An 18,325-nucleotide genomic window follows, 5' to 3' on the forward strand; every position below is an offset into this window, starting at 1 on the left:
ATATAAATAAAGAAAGTGAAAGAAAGAAAGCACTTTAAAACAGCAGCGTGGGTGAGGGTACAGGGAGCGAGACAGGAGAAAACACAAGTCAATATCTTTCACCCAACTTATTATCACCTTTCATCACGCACTGCACAGAATGCCAGACAAGTCAGAATGGGTGAGAAAAAGGTGGAGAACAGAAGAGAGTGAATAAAAAATAAGTATGCCAGCCTCTAAAAAACCCACTCCAGCCAAGTACCTGTCAAGCCTACAATGCATTTTGAATGAGGGAAACTTTGAGTCTGTTTACAACCCCAGATGTGCAGCCATGGGAAATTAAATCAAACACTTCACCACAAGATGAGTAAAGAGAGATAAAAAGATGAATGAAATCGGCAAGCTAAATTCTGTGACATTCTGTAGTATGAAATTGCAGTAGTAATAGGGAATTATTCATGTCGACCTCACCTATAACCAACTTCACACTGCTTTAAAGTAAAGGACAAATACAAAAAAACTAGAGGAATAATGAAAGGAAGTGTAGGTTAGTGTTAGTCGATTAAGCATTTAGTCAGCTGACAGAATAATTTAGTTGGCAGTTTTAATAATTGATTAATTTAATTGCTTTTTTTCTTCATCACTTGTCATTTTAAGTTAAAAATGTGATTGTCCGGACTGTTGTTCAGATGTAACAACCAATATGAAGGCCTCGACGGCAAGCCCTGGACAATTGTGATGATCGTCTTTTCAGTATTTTCTGACATTTTGTTGATTTAACATTTAATTGAATACTTGAAAAAATAATCAACTGATTAACTGTTAATCCCAGCCCTATTTAGATCATAAAGCAAACGTAAGACCAAGCACAGGCCTGGTCACAATTTCACCAGGAAATACTTGACAAGAGTGCAGGGATGTAGACTTATTCTCTTATGTTGCTGGTTTTGTATTGTTTGTAATTACTGCTTTAATGATGTTTGATTGTTTCATTGCTGTCTGTTATTTCCGTGTTTCTGTAATTGTAAAATACACCGAGACCAGTTTAACGTTGATTTTAAACTCAATAACATTTGACTGATTTCTTTGAAAAGATGGTTTGTAAAGTATGAATTCTGGTCATCTGTGCTGCAAAAAAACACAGCTCTTGAGTTTGGGTTTAAATACTGAGACAGTGTCTGTGTCGCCGACAATAACGAAAGATTATTATTTTATTGATGGGGTTGACAGAGTGTAGTGTAAGAGCTGGTAGGGCCAAAAGCAGGCAAGGAGACAGAGTTATTGATGCAGCTGCTGGACCTTGAGAGGCAGAATTAAAACATGAATCATTAATACAGTGCTAAAACAGAGTTTAGGGAAGAAAGAGAAAATGAAGGAAAGGAAGAGGAGGAAGAAGAGCAGGGATTGACAGCTGAAGAAAAATGGGGTGTGTTCTTTTGCAGGCAGTATCTCATTGAGCATTGAGACAAAGTGCATTACATTCCTGCTTATGTGTATGATCAAGTATTGGTGTGTATGTGTGAATGATAAAATAGAGGTCGGCAGCAGGCCCACAGGACATGTTTGATTCAACTGTGAAAGGGTCGAGCAGCAATATGTCACAGGGGATGAAAATGCAAGGTCTCAAGCGCTATACCTTTACCTCACTGCACCCTGTTTTTAATCCACCGCAGCCCAAAGCTCCACATAAAACGAATGACAGTATTAAAAAGTGTTTTTTTTTTCTCCAAGGAGGCCCTCAGATGTTGCATTGCCTAAATGCTCTCAGACTGTTCAAGCCGCTGCTTTTCCTTTGGCTCTTTATGTCATCTGAGCGTGAGATGCCAGTGAGCGTGTGTTTGTGGGAGTGTATGCATGACATAAATACATTTTGTAGATAAAAAGAGAAGGACATGGGTAAAAGAAAGTGTAGTTTTGCGCACACATGCATGCACGCACGCACGCATAGGTAGTAGAGTAGTGCCAAGCAGCCTCCTTCTCCTGCTATGTGACATCATCATCATCATCAGGGAGAATAAGATTAAACACATCTTGATTCCTGATCTTTTTTTCTTATCTCACTCTGCCTCTCTCTCTCTCTGTAAATGTGTGTGTTTGTGTGAGTATAAATATGTTTGTGCAGCATCTCCCTGGCCCTCCAGAGGCCAGTGTCGTTGGCAGTTTCTAAAACTCTTAATGCAGATTCATTAACAGTACCTACCAAGCACCAAGAGACCCACCCCTAGGCCGACCACTCACTCCCTCACTCACTTACACACACAAATGCGCTGACTGGGCAATGTGTGTGTGCAGATCATCAAAACAGTCAGAGATAAGAAAGAGGGAGAGAGTGGGTGGTTTGCAGCCACGTACGTTCATGTAGATGCAGGGCAAAAGAAGGTTGCAGCAGAAAAACTGTGTGAGTATGTTTGTGTGTGTGTGTGTGTGTGTGTGTGTGTGTGTGTGTGTGTGTGTGTGCAGGCCACCTGAGAGTCATCACGTGAGACGGGGACTGAAAGGCCCCAAAGGAGAGAGGGCAAGGACGAGGATAGAGATGGAGGGTAGCAGATGCAGAATAAACGGTGTGTATGTTACCTTTCGGGTCCGGAGCGAAGCTGGGTGTTAGGAGGGTTGGGGTGGTGGGATGGGAGGTGATTGGTTGGGTGGTGGGAATAGGAGGGACCGTGGTAGTGACTGACACATTATCTACAGACAGACAGGGAATTGGATAACACACACATGCAGTGACATCAACAAAGGTGTTGCAGGGTTTCATAGCAAAGTTTCTACAGCCTATAAAACATGACACATGCTTTAATGTTGTTGAATGTTGATTGAGTTTCTTCAGCATCCTGCTAGATAATCATTGGACAGCAGTCTCAAAGACAGCTTGCTTCTTCCAATGAGTTTTGAGAAAGAGGAGAAGATTTAAAACATAAGAACTGGAGAAACCACTTATTTCAAACCTGCTGATCAGCAATTAAGGCCAATGCCATTTCGTTACCAGAGTCAAATGTTTCTAATTATTTTCCCAAATGGAATCGATGACCCCTGAGAAGCGACAAGGACAAATGCTGTTCTCTGGCAGGATTCTACAGCAGCTAAGGGGGTTAAAGACGACATTTACAATAGGGAAGGCATGCTTTAAGACAGGGGCTGTAGAGAATCATATCTGGCAGACTGAATTTCATCTACGAGGCAATTGGAATATACAGTAACACATTCTCTATCACTGACACATTTTCTATGGCACAATGGCAGTAGAGACAGAGACATTGTCTGTGACAGATGCATTCCAAATGGAAAAGTGCCATGCAGGGAATGTCTCATTCAATGCTAAACAATAGCTTGGATCTTGACACATTTTCCGAATCAATGGCTGAGCTACAATATTCATATTGCCGTTAAGGACAGAAAATAATGGCTGACAAGAACTAAAAGGTACTAGATGGAAGAGTGGGTGTTAATGTGTGTGTCTGTGTTTGCATCAGCACTTTAAGAGTGAATAATATGCCACTTCATCAAACGATCTCCATAAAACCGCAACGTCCGAGGTAGTCTCACACACAGACATTCCCACAGCTTGTCTTAAAATACTTGCAGGCTTGTGCACGCATACCCAGACCACATGTTCCTGCACATTTACACGTAAATGCATAACTCACACACACACACACACACACACACACACACACACACACACACACACACACACACACACACACACACACACACACACACACACACACACACACACACACACACACACACACACACACACACACACACACACTGCCCTTTCTACTCAGGAGTAATTTATTGGTAAGTATTCCTCTGTCTCTTCTCTCCCTTTCTCCCACTGGCCCTGAGATCATCAATCTCTTTTTGCACTCTTCTTATGTCAGCACTATACCTCCTCGCTTCTGTGTTTTTTCCCCTTCAAGCCCAGCCTTGGTCTTCTTTTCTCTGTAAAAAAAATGTAACATGATGCGTAGTGTATTTTGTGGGAAAGACAAAGCAGAGCAGAGTTTTCTGTTAGGTAAAGTAAAAGAGAGAAGGGGAGAACAAAAGCTGGACCAAATAGAGAGAAAGAGAAATTACCCAAAAATGGTGTAAGCATGTGTGTCTGTTCCTGCTCGAGTGAGTGCATATATGTTGCATGTGTGTGTGCACAGAAATACATATGTGTGATTGTCACATGAGCCTGAGGATTAATGGCCAGGGTTGCTGCACTAATTAACTGTACGCTGATTAATTTCTTTCGACTATCACGACTGACCTAAAAATGGTTCTTTCTCACCATTCCCAACTTATTCTTATCGTTGTACAGCCATTTCTCACTTCTTTTTTCTTGTTCTCCTTCAACCAAACTCTCTTTTGCTCATTTGCACCACCTCCTTCCTTCACTTTCTTTCATTCAGCTGCCGCTCTGGTTTCACTCCTTGGTTACTACGTTCCCTCACTGCCTCTCTTCAACTTAATTAAGGAGAATGCCATACAGCTGTCGTCCTCTTGGCTGATAGCGTCCTTTTTTCCCACATCATATTGTTATTCATTAACTCTATATGGCTGCCAATCAGGCACACAGCCCATGTTATTTCCAGGGATGGATGCGGCAGCACTTGCGATAATGACGTTTTCTTCACGTATCTCATTCTTGCAGAAGTGCGCCTGAGGATACTGGGCCGCCATTTTGGATGAACCCTGTTTTTCTTTCATGTTTGGTGTTCCTGATTATAACGGCCTTGCCCACAGCAGTGATGGCTCCAACTGTCAATCAGTGCACTGAATGCTGGACACTGGTCAGGGGTCCACTGCTGAGGCCATTTAGGCCAACACTGATTGGCTGAAGACTCATTCAAAATTCACTCAGAAGCCAATAAAGGTGCGTTGTCATGTGTGGGAAAAAACTACAAAATTGGCTCTGCATTATCTCTGTCTGGCTTCCTCTGCCACCAGCCCCACACCTTTTTCCACTTTCATTCTCATTGTAGGTTTTTTGAAAGTCTCAATTCATTAAATGGAGGTCTGTTTTTCATTCCAATTATCCTGACGGCTCATTACAACAGCCGAGGAGACACAGACTAATCCCTGGTCACCTAGCTTCCTTCTCAGTCTTTCTATGTACCTATCATTTGATCTTTCTATCACTCCCCTACTGCTTTCCATGAATCTTACTATGAAACCATTAGTCCCTCTATTCTCCACCGGGCTCACTTCCCGCTCTGTTTTGCTGAAATTTACACACACAAACACACACACACCCACACACATAAGTGTGTTACACATATGCAAACTAACAATTCTTATCTCTTCTGTACCTCTCGCTCTATCTCCCACACTCTCTCATGCAATTCAATTCTAATGGGTTTTATTGGCTTGGCGATTCATCTGAGTGTAGCAGCTCAGTTCAATTACATAAGAGAGCCCTCCGGGCTTTCACCAGACAATCAGCAACACTCTCCTCCAAGTCACATGCACACACATTCACATGCATCTTTGTGCGCGCATACACACACACACACACACATACACACACACACACACACACACACACACACACACACACACACACACACACACACACACACACACACACACACACACACACACACACACACACAAAATCCAATTTCTCCTTAACAATGGTGGCAAAGAGATGAAACATCCTTTTCCCATTCCGCAGGTACTTGCAGTGTTTGTGTGTGTGTGTGTGTGTGTGTGTGTGTGTGTGTGGGTCATGCGTACAAGTGTCCGCACTCAGTAACAACTCTTTAACATTTACATCATTAGTAATTTTCTGAAAATTGCAGTAAGTTCATTTCATTGTTGTTGTACACACACATCCCAAAAATCTGTAAATCATAAACACATCAAAGAGCACGCACACACACTCGCACACAGAGCGTGACCAGTCAAATAAAGCTCAGCTTCAATGCATCACGTCTAAGCCACGGCCCGGGCTCCCCGGAGAGTTTCCCACCCCTCGCTCTCTGTTCTCCTTCGCCAGCATTACGCCCGTCTCCCCTCATAAAGTGGCAGCGCCAAAAGCATCTGTGACAAATTGTCAGCCACTTTTGCCGGAGTTTGTTCTTGGTGTACAGACCCTGATGGCAGATAACTCTCGCAGAGGGAAGGTTGACACGAAATGAGAAGGAGAGCGACGAGAGAGCACTGGTAGTTTTTCTGCACCTGCAATAAGATAGTTTCTTTTCTGCTGACTCATCCTTTACAACACATCCTCTAGCGCTCCCTCCTTGCCCCCCTTCCTCCCTCAGTGGACCCTGGGATTCCCACCAGGAAGGCTAGGTGCCAACTAAACTGACATTCCGTTTATCTGACAAGCTGTGGTACTGAATATTAACCTGCATTCGACCTCCACCGTCCTTTCTTCTTTTCCCCTTTCATCCCTCCATCACTTCCTCCTACTCTCTTGCCCCCTACTTCCTCCCTCCATCTGTCCCTCCATCCCCAACCCCAAACTTACTCGTATCCGTGTCATATTTCTAACTAACCCAAGAAAAATTGAACTGCATCTGAACGGAGGGCAAACTGGTGGCAAGGTGAAAAACACTTGAAAGGGTGTGGGAGGAGCGGAGAGAGGAAGTGGACAGGAGGTGTAAAAGAGGCGAGAACAGCGGGCAAAATAAAAGAGAGGTCGGATATCGGGGAAAGGAATGGGTAGAGGGAAAGAAAAAGGCAAGCAGGAGAGAAAAACAGAAGAGATGAGAAAGAGGGGGATGGAAAGGATGAAGTAGTTGCAATAGAAATAGAAAATAAGCTCACAGAGAATAAAAAAAGGGAAAATGAATAAAAAAGCAAGAATGATACCAATTGATCTTTTTCTATCACAAACTCTGTAGGAGTAAGTAAAGAGCTTTGTTACAAAATGAGATTTTCACTATTTACACCTACAGTAACAAGGTGGGGTGCTCAGATGGAAAAAATGCACTCCATGTTAGAGTGAGTTAGATTGAGCTTAACATATATAACAGAGTGGAATCATATTCATTTTTAATATTGGCTGATGACCTTTGTATTTAGTCATCAGAAAGTAGCACTTTTCATCACCATATTAAATCATCCTTGTTGGTTTATTTGCAAAGGCAGTGATGTACATAATATACACCGTTTAGTTTTTAAATTATGTAACATTTACAAAGACACACATTTTACTGGAAGCAGTATAGCCGTAATGCAAGGATTTGTGGCGTACAGGAAAATTAAGAATGACTTTCAGTCGTCTACAGATTAATATGATGGCTGAATCAACAACTCTGAGCTCTTTGAGATAAGGTTTGAAACAATCTGCCCACTGGGCAAGTACATATTTTTTCGTAAGTACAGCAAACCACCCCTGATACAGAGCTACTGCAGGAGGATTTAAGAAGCTGATTGCTGGAAATCCGTGGTTCAGAGCAGAAGACTTGAAGCCTGGCTTATGTTGGTTATGTGGATTTCTGGTCTATTGTAGATGTTGGTCCAAGCTAGATTCCTTACATTAAATGTGTGAGAGAGGATAATAATAAAAAAAATAGAACAAGCAAGATAAATCAAATAAAAGCAGGAAGCAAAGGCATGAACTAAAAATGATAAGTGATGAAATGTAGGAAATAAGAAGTGGCTCAAAGAAGAACAAATGAAAAAGGCAGTTTAAATTTGGTGCGGGAGGAAGCTAAGGAGGAGGGAAAAAGACAGAACATTTTTCCACAGCGGTGGCAAAGCACATCAAAGCACGACATGTCTAACCTTCCAGGATAGCGAGAGATAGAGCGAGAGGGAGGAAGGGAAGTGGGTGGGGATGTCACCTTTCATCTTGCCACTGTTGCCACCCTTGATGCCTGTGGAAAGCCGCCATTATGTGTGCTGTTTGATGCTAGACATGCTTGTACAAGATTGTGTGATTGTTGTGCGCGCATGTGAGAGAGACAGAGAGTGTGACGGATAGATGAGGGGGTGCTTACCAAAAGCAGCATAAAAATGTTACATAAGATATAATGTCTCTGTACTCCCTCCATCTGTCCCTCTGTTTCTGATCTCCAATTATGATGCTTGGGTGCAATGACAGGAGCAGCCGGCAGGCGGAGAGATTAAAACACGGTAAACCTGCTGAGTGACAGGAGTGTGCATGTAATTAGGCCATACCACAAAAGGATTGGATGTGTAACCCGAAGACGCCTCTAATGATGAGCTAGCTTTGCGATTTAGCTTTGCTGCTGTCCCATTAAAATCTTACAATTCCAATGCTGTCCCTTTTTGACTGCGAGTTTACTCAGTGGTTTTTATGAGTGGCTGACGCAACATTAACATGCATCAAAAGGTTGTTTTCAAAATGTGCTTCAAACTTGGGGAAAAGTTGGCCAATTTGTCACATTTTCTGAAAATAACTTCATCATGATACAAGATCTTCATTTGATGTTGCAAGCTCCACCGTCATCTTCTTTGAGCCACTGTGTGCGCAGTCTATCTGGGTCAACCTTCATTAAGAATTTAGCAACCACCAGTGAATCGAGGTGCAACGTTTGTAAAAAAATAAATAAATAAACCTTGACAACAAAAGCGCCTTACCCGCCTGAATTTTAAATGCAACAGATGTTCCCAAATATTACCATGTAAAATGCCAAGCTCCAACAGCTTCAGAATTGCATTAGTACTTTGTGTGTCAACATATGCTGTCTATTTTGTCTTATGTGTCAGCTTGTGAAGTTCATTTAGTTGTCAAAACATCTCAAATCTGTATTTCTTTACAAGAGAAACCCTGAATGAGGATGTTGGTGACTAGTGTCTGTACCTGGTAGCCTATGTCTTCTTTTGGAATCAATATCTCTGTTGAATCAATCTCACAGGAGGTTTAGTAGAGGTTTTCTGCTGTGTACCGAATCAGGAAAACAAATAAAGCCGAAAGACAGATGAGACAAGAATCAGGATTTAATGGGTCTGTTGCCCAGTGCCAGAGTAGCCAGACTCTAAACTCAGCGGGAAGATAAAAGGATCGATAAAATTTAAAAAGATTTCTCAAAAATAAATATCATCAAGAACAAGAAACACAACAAACAAAAGATTCATTGTACATCAAATTATTCTGAACAGTTTACAATTACCTAAGATAGAAATGAAAACAATGGAGAAAAAAAACAGATCAATGTAGCAAACTTTTCAAGCACTCCAAAATCTAAGAAGACTTGCAACATATAATTAACCGTCAACTATCGTTACTCACCATACACCAGTAGGGTGTAATGATCGGCAGCACGTCCATAGTTGTTCTGGGCCTGGCACAAGTACGTTCCGTTGTGTGATTGGCTGAGACGGGAAATCTGAAAGGTGGGGCCGGAAATCTCTGCCCTCTCGGGTAAGGTGTCATTAATCTTGGACCACTGAATGTTCCTGGGCCTGATGGGAAGGAGAGCGAGAGACGTTTCAAAGGTGATGAATAATGCATCCCTCTGTTTTATATGACAGTGACAGAGATCACAGAAATCAGAAATCTCAGATTTGGAGACAAGGACAAAACACTCACATTTCACATGTTTATTTGGCTCACATCACAATGTCATCAGATTCATTGATACTTAAAACAATTGCTAGCTGTGGCCATTTAATTTAGAAGTCCAACCTTAAAAAAGTTGACCCTGAGTCAGCTTCTCATATCCTCCCACATGTACGCACACTCATATGCAAATATCCAAAGTTAAAACTGCAACAGCATAATGTTCAACCTTGACTGTATGCTATTTGAAAACTAGTTTTTCTATTACCTCTACAACCACAGGTGTTTTGCAGTAATGCATTACTTAGTATGTGACAGTAATGTGTTTAATGTGGCAAACTTTTTTTCTTTTTTGTTGTAACAAGCAGTGCAATTATAAGGTTGGTAATTGATGTGTTAGCTTGGCCCAGGGGGTTGGAGCTGTGGGGGACCATTTGCTTTCAAAACAAATAAGTTGTCCTATTCACATGTGTTACGTGCAGCTGCTAAGGGATTGTGAAACCTGCACACACCACAACAACTATATCCCTAACTAACACAATGAGTTGAGTGCTAGTCTTAAACACATTTAGTAAAACCTGGGGTGCTAAAGGGTATTAAAAATGAGGAAGTGAGAGGAGACAAAGAATCGAAGCGCAGGCACCCGGAGATGCTATAAAAAGAAAGGTGAAAATGGAGCGTAAAAAGGTCCACAGGAGAAGATGACATGAGAAGAAAGTATAAAAGGAGCTTGGAGAGGGAGCCAATGGCAAAGAGGGCTGCATCCTGAAAAATTATGAGATGGATGGTCAGAGGGCGGCGATGGTGTGAAAGACTTGGCAGGATGTAAAGGAGGCCAGATGAGAGAGAAATAGGGTGTCAGATGTGCAGAGGGGAGACGAGTAGAAAGAGTGTTAGTACAGGTAGAGGGGAGACAAGAAGAGATGGTGTTCTGGGAGATGAAGAGAAGGAGCAGGCAGGCAAAATGAATTGGTCATGAAAGACGAGAAGGCATAGCAGACAGGAGGTGCGAGGATTACAGAGACATCTTGGAGAACAACGCTGTGTGTATGTATATGAGTGTGTGTGTGTGTGTGTCTGGCTAAGTGTCATGGCTCATGCTACCCTGGCCAGATTACAATCCTGACTCATCTGGGTTTAAATCCCTCAGGACGTTTAATTAAACCTCTTTCTTGCTTAGTCATACACACACACACCCTCACACTGATCCTACACACACTAACAAAATCTCTCACCGTTCCTCTCTTATGAACATGCGCATATTTAAGTGTACTCCCACACACATTAATTCCTTCAAACGCTAACACACGAGTAAGCAGGCAATTAAGCAAACAACAAGGCTCCATCCTGCTCCTAATAATAGACAAACAATGAGTGTACCCCTCCACCAAAAGGAAATGGCATATAATTGGTCATTAATACTTAACCGGTAGTTAACAGGTCCAGAGAGCAAACGGGAGGACGACAAGGGGACTGCAATGTGTGTGTGTGTGTGTGTGTGTGTGTGGAGTCCAGCATGAGATGAGGGTCAGACTCCAGAATGGCCTGATGTCCCATCTCTCACTGTCACATTTGTGTGAGTGTACCACACAAACACACACACACACACAGTCCCCAACCCACCGTTACAAAGCTTTAATGAGGCTATAGCCAATACACTTCTCAGCCAGTCCCCACTGTGGTATTTCATTTAAATCATCTCACACACACACACACACACACACACATTTTGGCTGAGCACTACTGGGGAGTTTAAGTGTACTTGATGCCCACAGACAGACGGGCCATCTATGGGAGGGTTTAACAGCTTAGGACCCAATACCCTTCTGGAAAATGCACAAAGGGCCGTGGACACACTAGAAAAGACTTTGTTTCAAAGCTGGCTCTTAAAAGTGTTGACTGCAGATTGGGTTTAGAAGCTCTATCACACACAGAGCTACAGTACATACAATTCTATGATATGTCCACATTTACACTCTTCTAGTAGTCTCGCTTTCCCAGACCTTCCTCCGCAACACTGCAGAGGAGATTCTGGCTAGTCCACGCAGCATTCTTGGATGGGAGAAAAACGTGCTGTGGTTTGTAGGCATTTCTTTAAACCAATCACAATCATCGTGGGTGGTGCTAAGCATCGGCCAGAGTGTGCCTCTGCAAAATAGCCTCGGGAAGGAGCTTGTTTTGTCAGAACTTGTTTTAGCGGGGCAACAGAAAACTCTAGCTGCAGATTAACAGAGATCTGAGTAGCAGTTAACCATAGTCCTCATAAATCCACCAGAGTTTAAAATGGCAACACAAAGAAAGTGTAAGGTAGTAGAGGAAATATGGCAGAATTTCCGTTGGCAATGGAGCAATCCTGAAAGTGGAACGTCTTGAATACAGACTACTCTACTAGTAACCACTCTGCCTTCTGCTCAAGCTATTTTACTCTCTGTCCTTTATGCATTAAAATATGGATCAGTTTTTTTAATCCATCGGTTTAACATTAAATGTCAGGTGATAGCACAGATAAAACTCTTCTGGTTGTGTTCAACATCTTTGGCACTATGTTGTCATGATAATGATAACATGATAAAAATATCCTGATTGTTTCATGATACTGGAAATATACATGTGATATATTGGACACCCCTAGTTTGACTTCCATTAAAATTCAAGGGATGATGCATTTTGGATTACATGGCCCAAAGGGGGCCTTTGTCATATGTCAAGGACAGTATGTGGTCACACTTAATTTTGATAGACTTTTTTTATTTTCTTGTTTTTTTTCCAGGGAAGAATTGATAAGGTTGCTGTTCAGTTCTAAGGATGGTTTCCTAGAACCAACCAAAATATCTAGTTGTAATTATAGGGACTATAGTAAAAATGGAGGGGATTAGTTGTACTTGGTAACTACTTGAAGTTTCTAAGAAAGGCCCCTGGAATAATGGGATGGTAATTATATAGAAAGAGGTCAACTTTGTGTTCATTTCAACAACAAATAATACAGATTGTTATTGGCAGCTGGCTATTTTAAGCTAGAAGAAGCTCTCTCAAATTTTCCTTTTTATCTCTTTGAAACCTGTATTGAAGGCTGATAAAGTGTATATGTTCTCCTTATAGTGATGCCCTGCTTTACTCTCACACATTTGGTAGCCATCCAGAAAAAACACTATTGCGGCTAGTGAAAAACTCCACTGGAGCAGGTAGAGATTTGAGAAATTTCAACACCAACTTTTCAGCTTTAGGGCCAAACTGTCTCTTTACTCATTGCTCTTGGACAAATTTGGGCCTCACTCTCAGAAAGCTGAACTGATCTAAATCCAACACCAATCTTACCTTCCAAACTGATTGCCAGAATGAAAATAGAGCCAAGTAGCCTTGTAGCTGTCTGTGCAGCTATCAGCTATTTAAGTAAACCTGAACCAAAACACTTTTACATGAATACTTGCAGTCCATTAACGTGTTTTATAAATATTGTGTTTATAAGCAGACCAGTCTCATGGCAGTTTGTGAAATGGCGACGTTATTTAATCTATTGATTAGATGTGTGGCGTTTCATTTGCCTGTTTGATCTATTGACCAATCAATAGACCAAAATAATGTGACCATTTCACAAACTGCCGCGAGACCGGGTTGCAGCAAGGGTTGACGTTGAACTTGGCAACATCCTGCATGTCAATCAAACGCTTTCTGTGTATCTTTAAGCCGATTTGTCAAGAAACGCTTTGTTACGACAAACCTTTTATGCTTTCTAAATATTTTGTTAGGAATTCATCATGGAACAAGAGAAAATGCATAAACACACACAGAAAGAGACACAAATGCACACAAAAGCAGACACACACACACACACACACACACACACAGATAGAAACAAGACAAAGGACCAAACACATGTGCCAACAGAAGCAAGAAGGCCGCAGCACCAGCCTACAGCATGGCCTTTAAACAGTCAGCAAGGCTGTACCAAGTCTTCAAAGGTTTTCCTTGCGCTCCATTTACGCGAGCTGTTGACAGTTCCAAATATACAACATCCAAAAAAGAAAGGATCAATGTACAAACAGACACATCATGAGGCAGTTTCAGACATGTGAAGATAAGTGCCCCAAGCCTTAAGTGGGCAGAAAGGACATAAAGGGCAGCTAATTACTTTCATATGACGCATTTTCACAGGGGTGAGATCTGTCCTATGAATGAAATTGTAGTGAATCTGCTGATGATCTGGATTGCGCAATACTTCTGGAATGTCAGACCATAAACCATGCCATATTACCAAAAACCAATAAAGCCTTGATACCAAACCACCGGTTTTTGGCTGCATAGTGAATAATTTCTCTCTGCCCGGAGACACCGTATGCCTTGAGTGCTGATCTTAATTGAAGGTAAAAGAAAAATGAGGAACGTTGCAGACTGAAGGCTTTTTGTAGGTTGGGAAAAAGGTAACAAGCTAAAGGTGTCTTTTAGATAATGAACCCCCTGTTCCCACTGTGGGGCTGTTATAGGCCTCCCATCAATCAAGAGTGCTGCATTGTTGAATAAAGGGGAAAACGTGTGCCAGTGACATGATATATGGCATTACGTTTCAGCCAATCTCCAAGTTTTGATGAGATGAGAGATGGGGCCAAAGTGTAGCTGGCACTGTTTGTTAGAGATACTGGCAAAAAGAACGTCACAGAGGGACCAAGGTTCTGTCATAACACTTTCTAAGGTACACCAACAAACAGACATATCTGGGTTGAGCCGAGAAAGGAGGGGCCTTAGCACAAAAGACCGAAAATAATGTTTCAAGTTGGGAACTGAAAGATCGCCATCCACTTTCCTCCACTGTAGTGTAGACATCTTAAGTCACGGTCGTTTACCTTTCCAGATTAATTTAGAAACTGCTGATTGTAATTTCTGCCACTAACCAGTAGGAGAGGAAAGCGGTAGCATAGAGATCCCAAAGTTAATCCTGGTTAAAATATCCATTTGAATCACAGAGAGACAAGCTTGAATCGACATGGGAAGACCCATCCATTTTTCCATATCTTTGAAGAGGCTGTCCAGAGCAGCAGAATAGTTATGCTTAACAATCTGGTTTAAGCAAGAGAATACCTCAATACCTAAATATCTTAACTGTAACAATGAGGATTGGGGATTACTAGGGATAATTGAGTTGTGGGCAGAATCATTCAAGTGAAGTCATGCTGACTTTGACCAATTTGACCAATTACTACAACATCCACAATGTGGAGAAGTTGTCTAACATTATCTGCTGCCATTCTCGTTTTTTTTAATCCAGTTTGGTCGGTGTGATGGCCACAGCCATGGCCACACAACCAGCTTAAGAGCGGTAACCTCATGCACTCATATTTTTCCTTAGGTTTAGTTGATATGTTTGTTTATACATCTTCATTTGTTGCAACCATTTATTCAGTTACAAATAACTTTCAGGACACTTGTTTTATTTCACATGCATGATCCTTTATTTGATTTATACGAAAGTGTCTTTTAGCAAGCGTGCACTATTAGTTACATTTGGATGGTCATACTGTTATATAACAGTTTTTTTCTTTTGAGCTTACCAGCTGGAGTCCATACCTGGGAGGGATTCATGTCTGATGGCTTGAAAGAGGTGGCGCGTGGAGAAGGAGCAGCTTTATAGGGGAGGTGGCCTAATTGGACACTACCACTGCTTGATGTGTCCGGGGGGTAGCTTTATTCTCGCTGTCGAAGTATAGTATTCCTCTTGATAAAACCTTTTATCACGTCCCACAACATCCTTGGGTCTTCTACAGAGCCAAAATATTATAATGCAAATATTTGGAATTCTGCAACAAACAGTGATGAAGGATTCATTTTTCAGGAAAGAAGTACTGAACGCCATCTAACCGCATGTTGAGAATGTTGGCCAAGTTTGGTGGCGCAAAGGACCCCTTTATGGTCAGATAATGCCCTTGAAAGTAACCAAAAATCATACAGACACCTATCTCCTGACTCAGAAAAGCTCTCAATACATATACTGTAAATATACTGTATACATATTTAGAGGACAGCTAAGGTCAGTGACCCAGAGTCAGGTGAAATGAGGTTTCTCCCTCAGCTTTATTGTCATTTTTTTGGTTATGTTTACTGTCAATCCAAATATTGTGCGGTGCAGCAGTAACATGTTTGTTTATGTACAGTATGTGTGCATGTGACACACACAGACAAACACACACACACACACACACATACACACACACACACACACACACACACACACACACACACACACACACACACACACACACACACACACACACACACACACACACACACACACACACACACACAGACTTACAGAGGGTTCCCAGTGACAGAGCAGGTGAGGCTGAGCGAGTCGCCCTCTCGCAAAATGCCAAAGGGAGGAACAATTCTCACTGTTGGTGCAACTGTGGGCAGAAATAGATAAATAAAGTTTGTGAGTATACATATGAGAGAAAAAAACAGGGACGCCATAGAAAATGAAATGAAGGGATGAAAAAGAAGCGGCAATCAGAGAGGACAGAAAAGAAGATTTAGAAATGAGAGACAAACAGGGAGCGAGGGAACAAAAAGGAGGTACAAGGGAAAAGTGAGAAAGTGGCAGGAAGAAGGGTCTTTAACATCTGTCTCCAAGGCAACCAGCCAACAATCCTACGGTTGAGACACCTGTTATCATAAGCAGCCCACCGCTCCAGCAGCTGCCGTACTGCACTTGCTTCAGTTACAGAGCGATGGGAAGCCAAATCCACGTTGACAGTTGGTCATTATTACAAGTTGTCTGGCTGGAGGAACCACCAGCTCGCAGATTGACAACATTATTGAATAATAATCATTGTGATCTATCAACCAACATTAGTATACATGTGGCAAATCAATTGTACCCAAGGACTGATGTGGAAAGGCTTGAAAAATATGAATGTTATCACCCATGGTAAATATTTATTTATGCCTGTGGAATGTTTGACTATCCAAGATTATCTGACATATTGTGGGATGAGAATCATATTGACCTGTCAGTAATACTAATACGAGAAGAGAACAAATTGAATAATTGAGTGTGTATTGCCTTGTTGAATAGCATCACAGTGACATTGGAGAAGAAAATTAACTTCATTGTAGTATTGATGTATCAACTAATGACTGAAAATCTCAATCTGGTGCCTTTCAAGTGATTTTACTTTGTTTTATGAATTTAAAAAAGGATTTGCAGACAAAATAAGACAAACAAATATTATCAAAGACCAATCTTTCCTGCATTGTAAAAAAAAGAATGTTTTGTTTGTCCTCATATCAAAAAACAATAGACAGAAAAGTCAAAAGTAAAGTAATAGAAGCAAACTAAACATGTTTGATGGGATTAGAAGCAAAGACATGGATTTCCATTTTAAATTCATTAAATGATGCATTTCAGATTTTCCCAAGCATATAGCCTAGATTTTAAAGCTGTCTGACATTTTCAAGATTAATCCTACTGGAAAAATATTGAGAATTGGTCTTAAATTAAAAACATGGGTCTATCTGAACCTTTTGCCCCGAGTGAATATTAGACTTAAGCCAATTATAAATTTAAATCTCTCAGTAGTCACTGTTTGCTTTCGCCTGCCTCAAATGGACATGTGTTAAGGGATTTCACAGCATACCAAATTGTGCATACAAGCCAGCAAAATCAATCAATCCCAGAACAGTAAGGGGGTCATTGCACATACTAATGTGACCCAGGTTTTCTCAGCTGATGTTGGTTAGCTCCCTAAACTGCAGGCCAGGACCCTAACCTGGCCACTGGACTGTTACTGCCAGCTCGCGCAATTTGTATTTATTAGGTTTTAATGAGAACACGTCTCATACAGGGCAGATTTGAATATGACTATTAAAATACTGTATTTCAGTCTAAAATGAGATATCCGCCATTTGAAAAATGAGGCTGTTACCCTGACAAAAGTATTGCTGGCATTAAAGTAAAACACAATAATAAATTGTACTGAAGTAGGAACTTAATTGACAGCTATACAGATGGAATAATCATTGTTTTTTTAGTTTTTTTTAAATGTTTGGCAATGAACGTTATGTTACTTCATTTGTTGCCAACATGGATTGAAAGCACTTTGATATTAAGTGAACACACACAAACACACTTTGACTGAAGGAGAGACTTACAGTACACATCCAGGCGATAGTGTCGAATCCTCTTCTGCCCGCCAAGTGCTGGGTGGAACGCCTCGCAGCTCAGCGCCGCCCCGTTGTCTTTCCTTTCCACCGGGATCCGGATGGTGCTGGACACGCTGAACGTCTTTGCGTTGTCCTGCTGGGATACCACACCTGGAGAGAGAAAGATGCAATGAGATGATGAAAGGAAAGAACATTCCTGTTTTCCCACTTTCCCTGCTGAGACATCACACCTATGGTGGGAGAGGGAGAGAAAAGGGAAGGACGGAGGGAGTAGAAAGAGGAGACTTTTAGAGGAGAGCACAGAGGTGGATCGAAGAAGTAAGCAGACTGAAGAAGTTGGAAGAAGTCGGTGACTGATGAATGAGTATTTTACAGCAGGACCAAGTACAGGTAGAGGGGAGGATGGGTGGTGAGAATATAATAAAAGAAAAAAGAGAAAGCAATTTGCATCTTTATTTCATGGCAATTATGAGCAGCAGAACTGTTTGTTTGCAGATGGCAAATCAACTTGTGTGTGCGTGAAAGAATGTGAGACAGAGATGAGGGAAAGAGAGGGATAAAAGAGTGAATATGCATAACTAAATTGAGATTTTAACTGAGCCAGAAACGGAGAGAGAGGGGCGTCAAAGGATCTGGGCGAGAGAAGAAAGGCAAAGGAGAGAGGGACTCATAGATGAGAGACAGAGAGGGCAGCAAAATGGGCATGACTGATGGGGTAGGGTGGGG

At 41.6% G+C, this 18,325-nt stretch overlaps 1 protein-coding gene and 1 long non-coding RNA gene across 6 annotated transcripts in view; one reads left to right on the forward strand and one right to left on the reverse strand.

The window, feature by feature from the left end:
* LOC117946620 overlaps positions 1-2,311 on the forward strand; it is a 19,081-nt gene extending 16,770 nt beyond the window's left edge. Inside the window, exons 2-3 of the long non-coding RNA XR_004657059.1 lie at positions 1,811-1,815; positions 2,300-2,311. This is a non-coding gene — a long non-coding RNA (uncharacterized LOC117946620). The remainder of the gene's footprint in view (positions 1-1,810; positions 1,816-2,299) is intronic.
* cadm4 (cell adhesion molecule 4) overlaps positions 1-18,325 on the reverse strand; it is a 148,204-nt gene that overhangs the window by 3,425 nt on the left and 126,454 nt on the right. For 3 of the 5 annotated variants that reach the window (XM_034874881.1, XM_034874882.1, XM_034874880.1), the window contains exons 4-7: positions 17,588-17,749; positions 15,750-15,840; positions 9,179-9,351; positions 2,554-2,664 (exon numbers count right to left, since the gene is read on the reverse strand). In XM_034874881.1, the coding sequence (XP_034730772.1) occupies positions 2,554-2,664; positions 9,179-9,351; positions 15,750-15,840; positions 17,588-17,749 (537 nt within the window). The remainder of the gene's footprint in view (positions 1-2,553; positions 2,665-9,178; positions 9,352-15,749; positions 15,841-17,587; positions 17,750-18,325) is intronic. The other 2 variants (XM_034874884.1, XM_034874883.1) reach the window with 1 other exon arrangement.

The sequence above is a fragment of the Etheostoma cragini genome, chromosome 6, assembly GCF_013103735.1.
Source record: "Etheostoma cragini isolate CJK2018 chromosome 6, CSU_Ecrag_1.0, whole genome shotgun sequence".
Lineage (NCBI taxonomy): Eukaryota > Metazoa > Chordata > Actinopteri > Perciformes > Percidae > Etheostoma > Etheostoma cragini.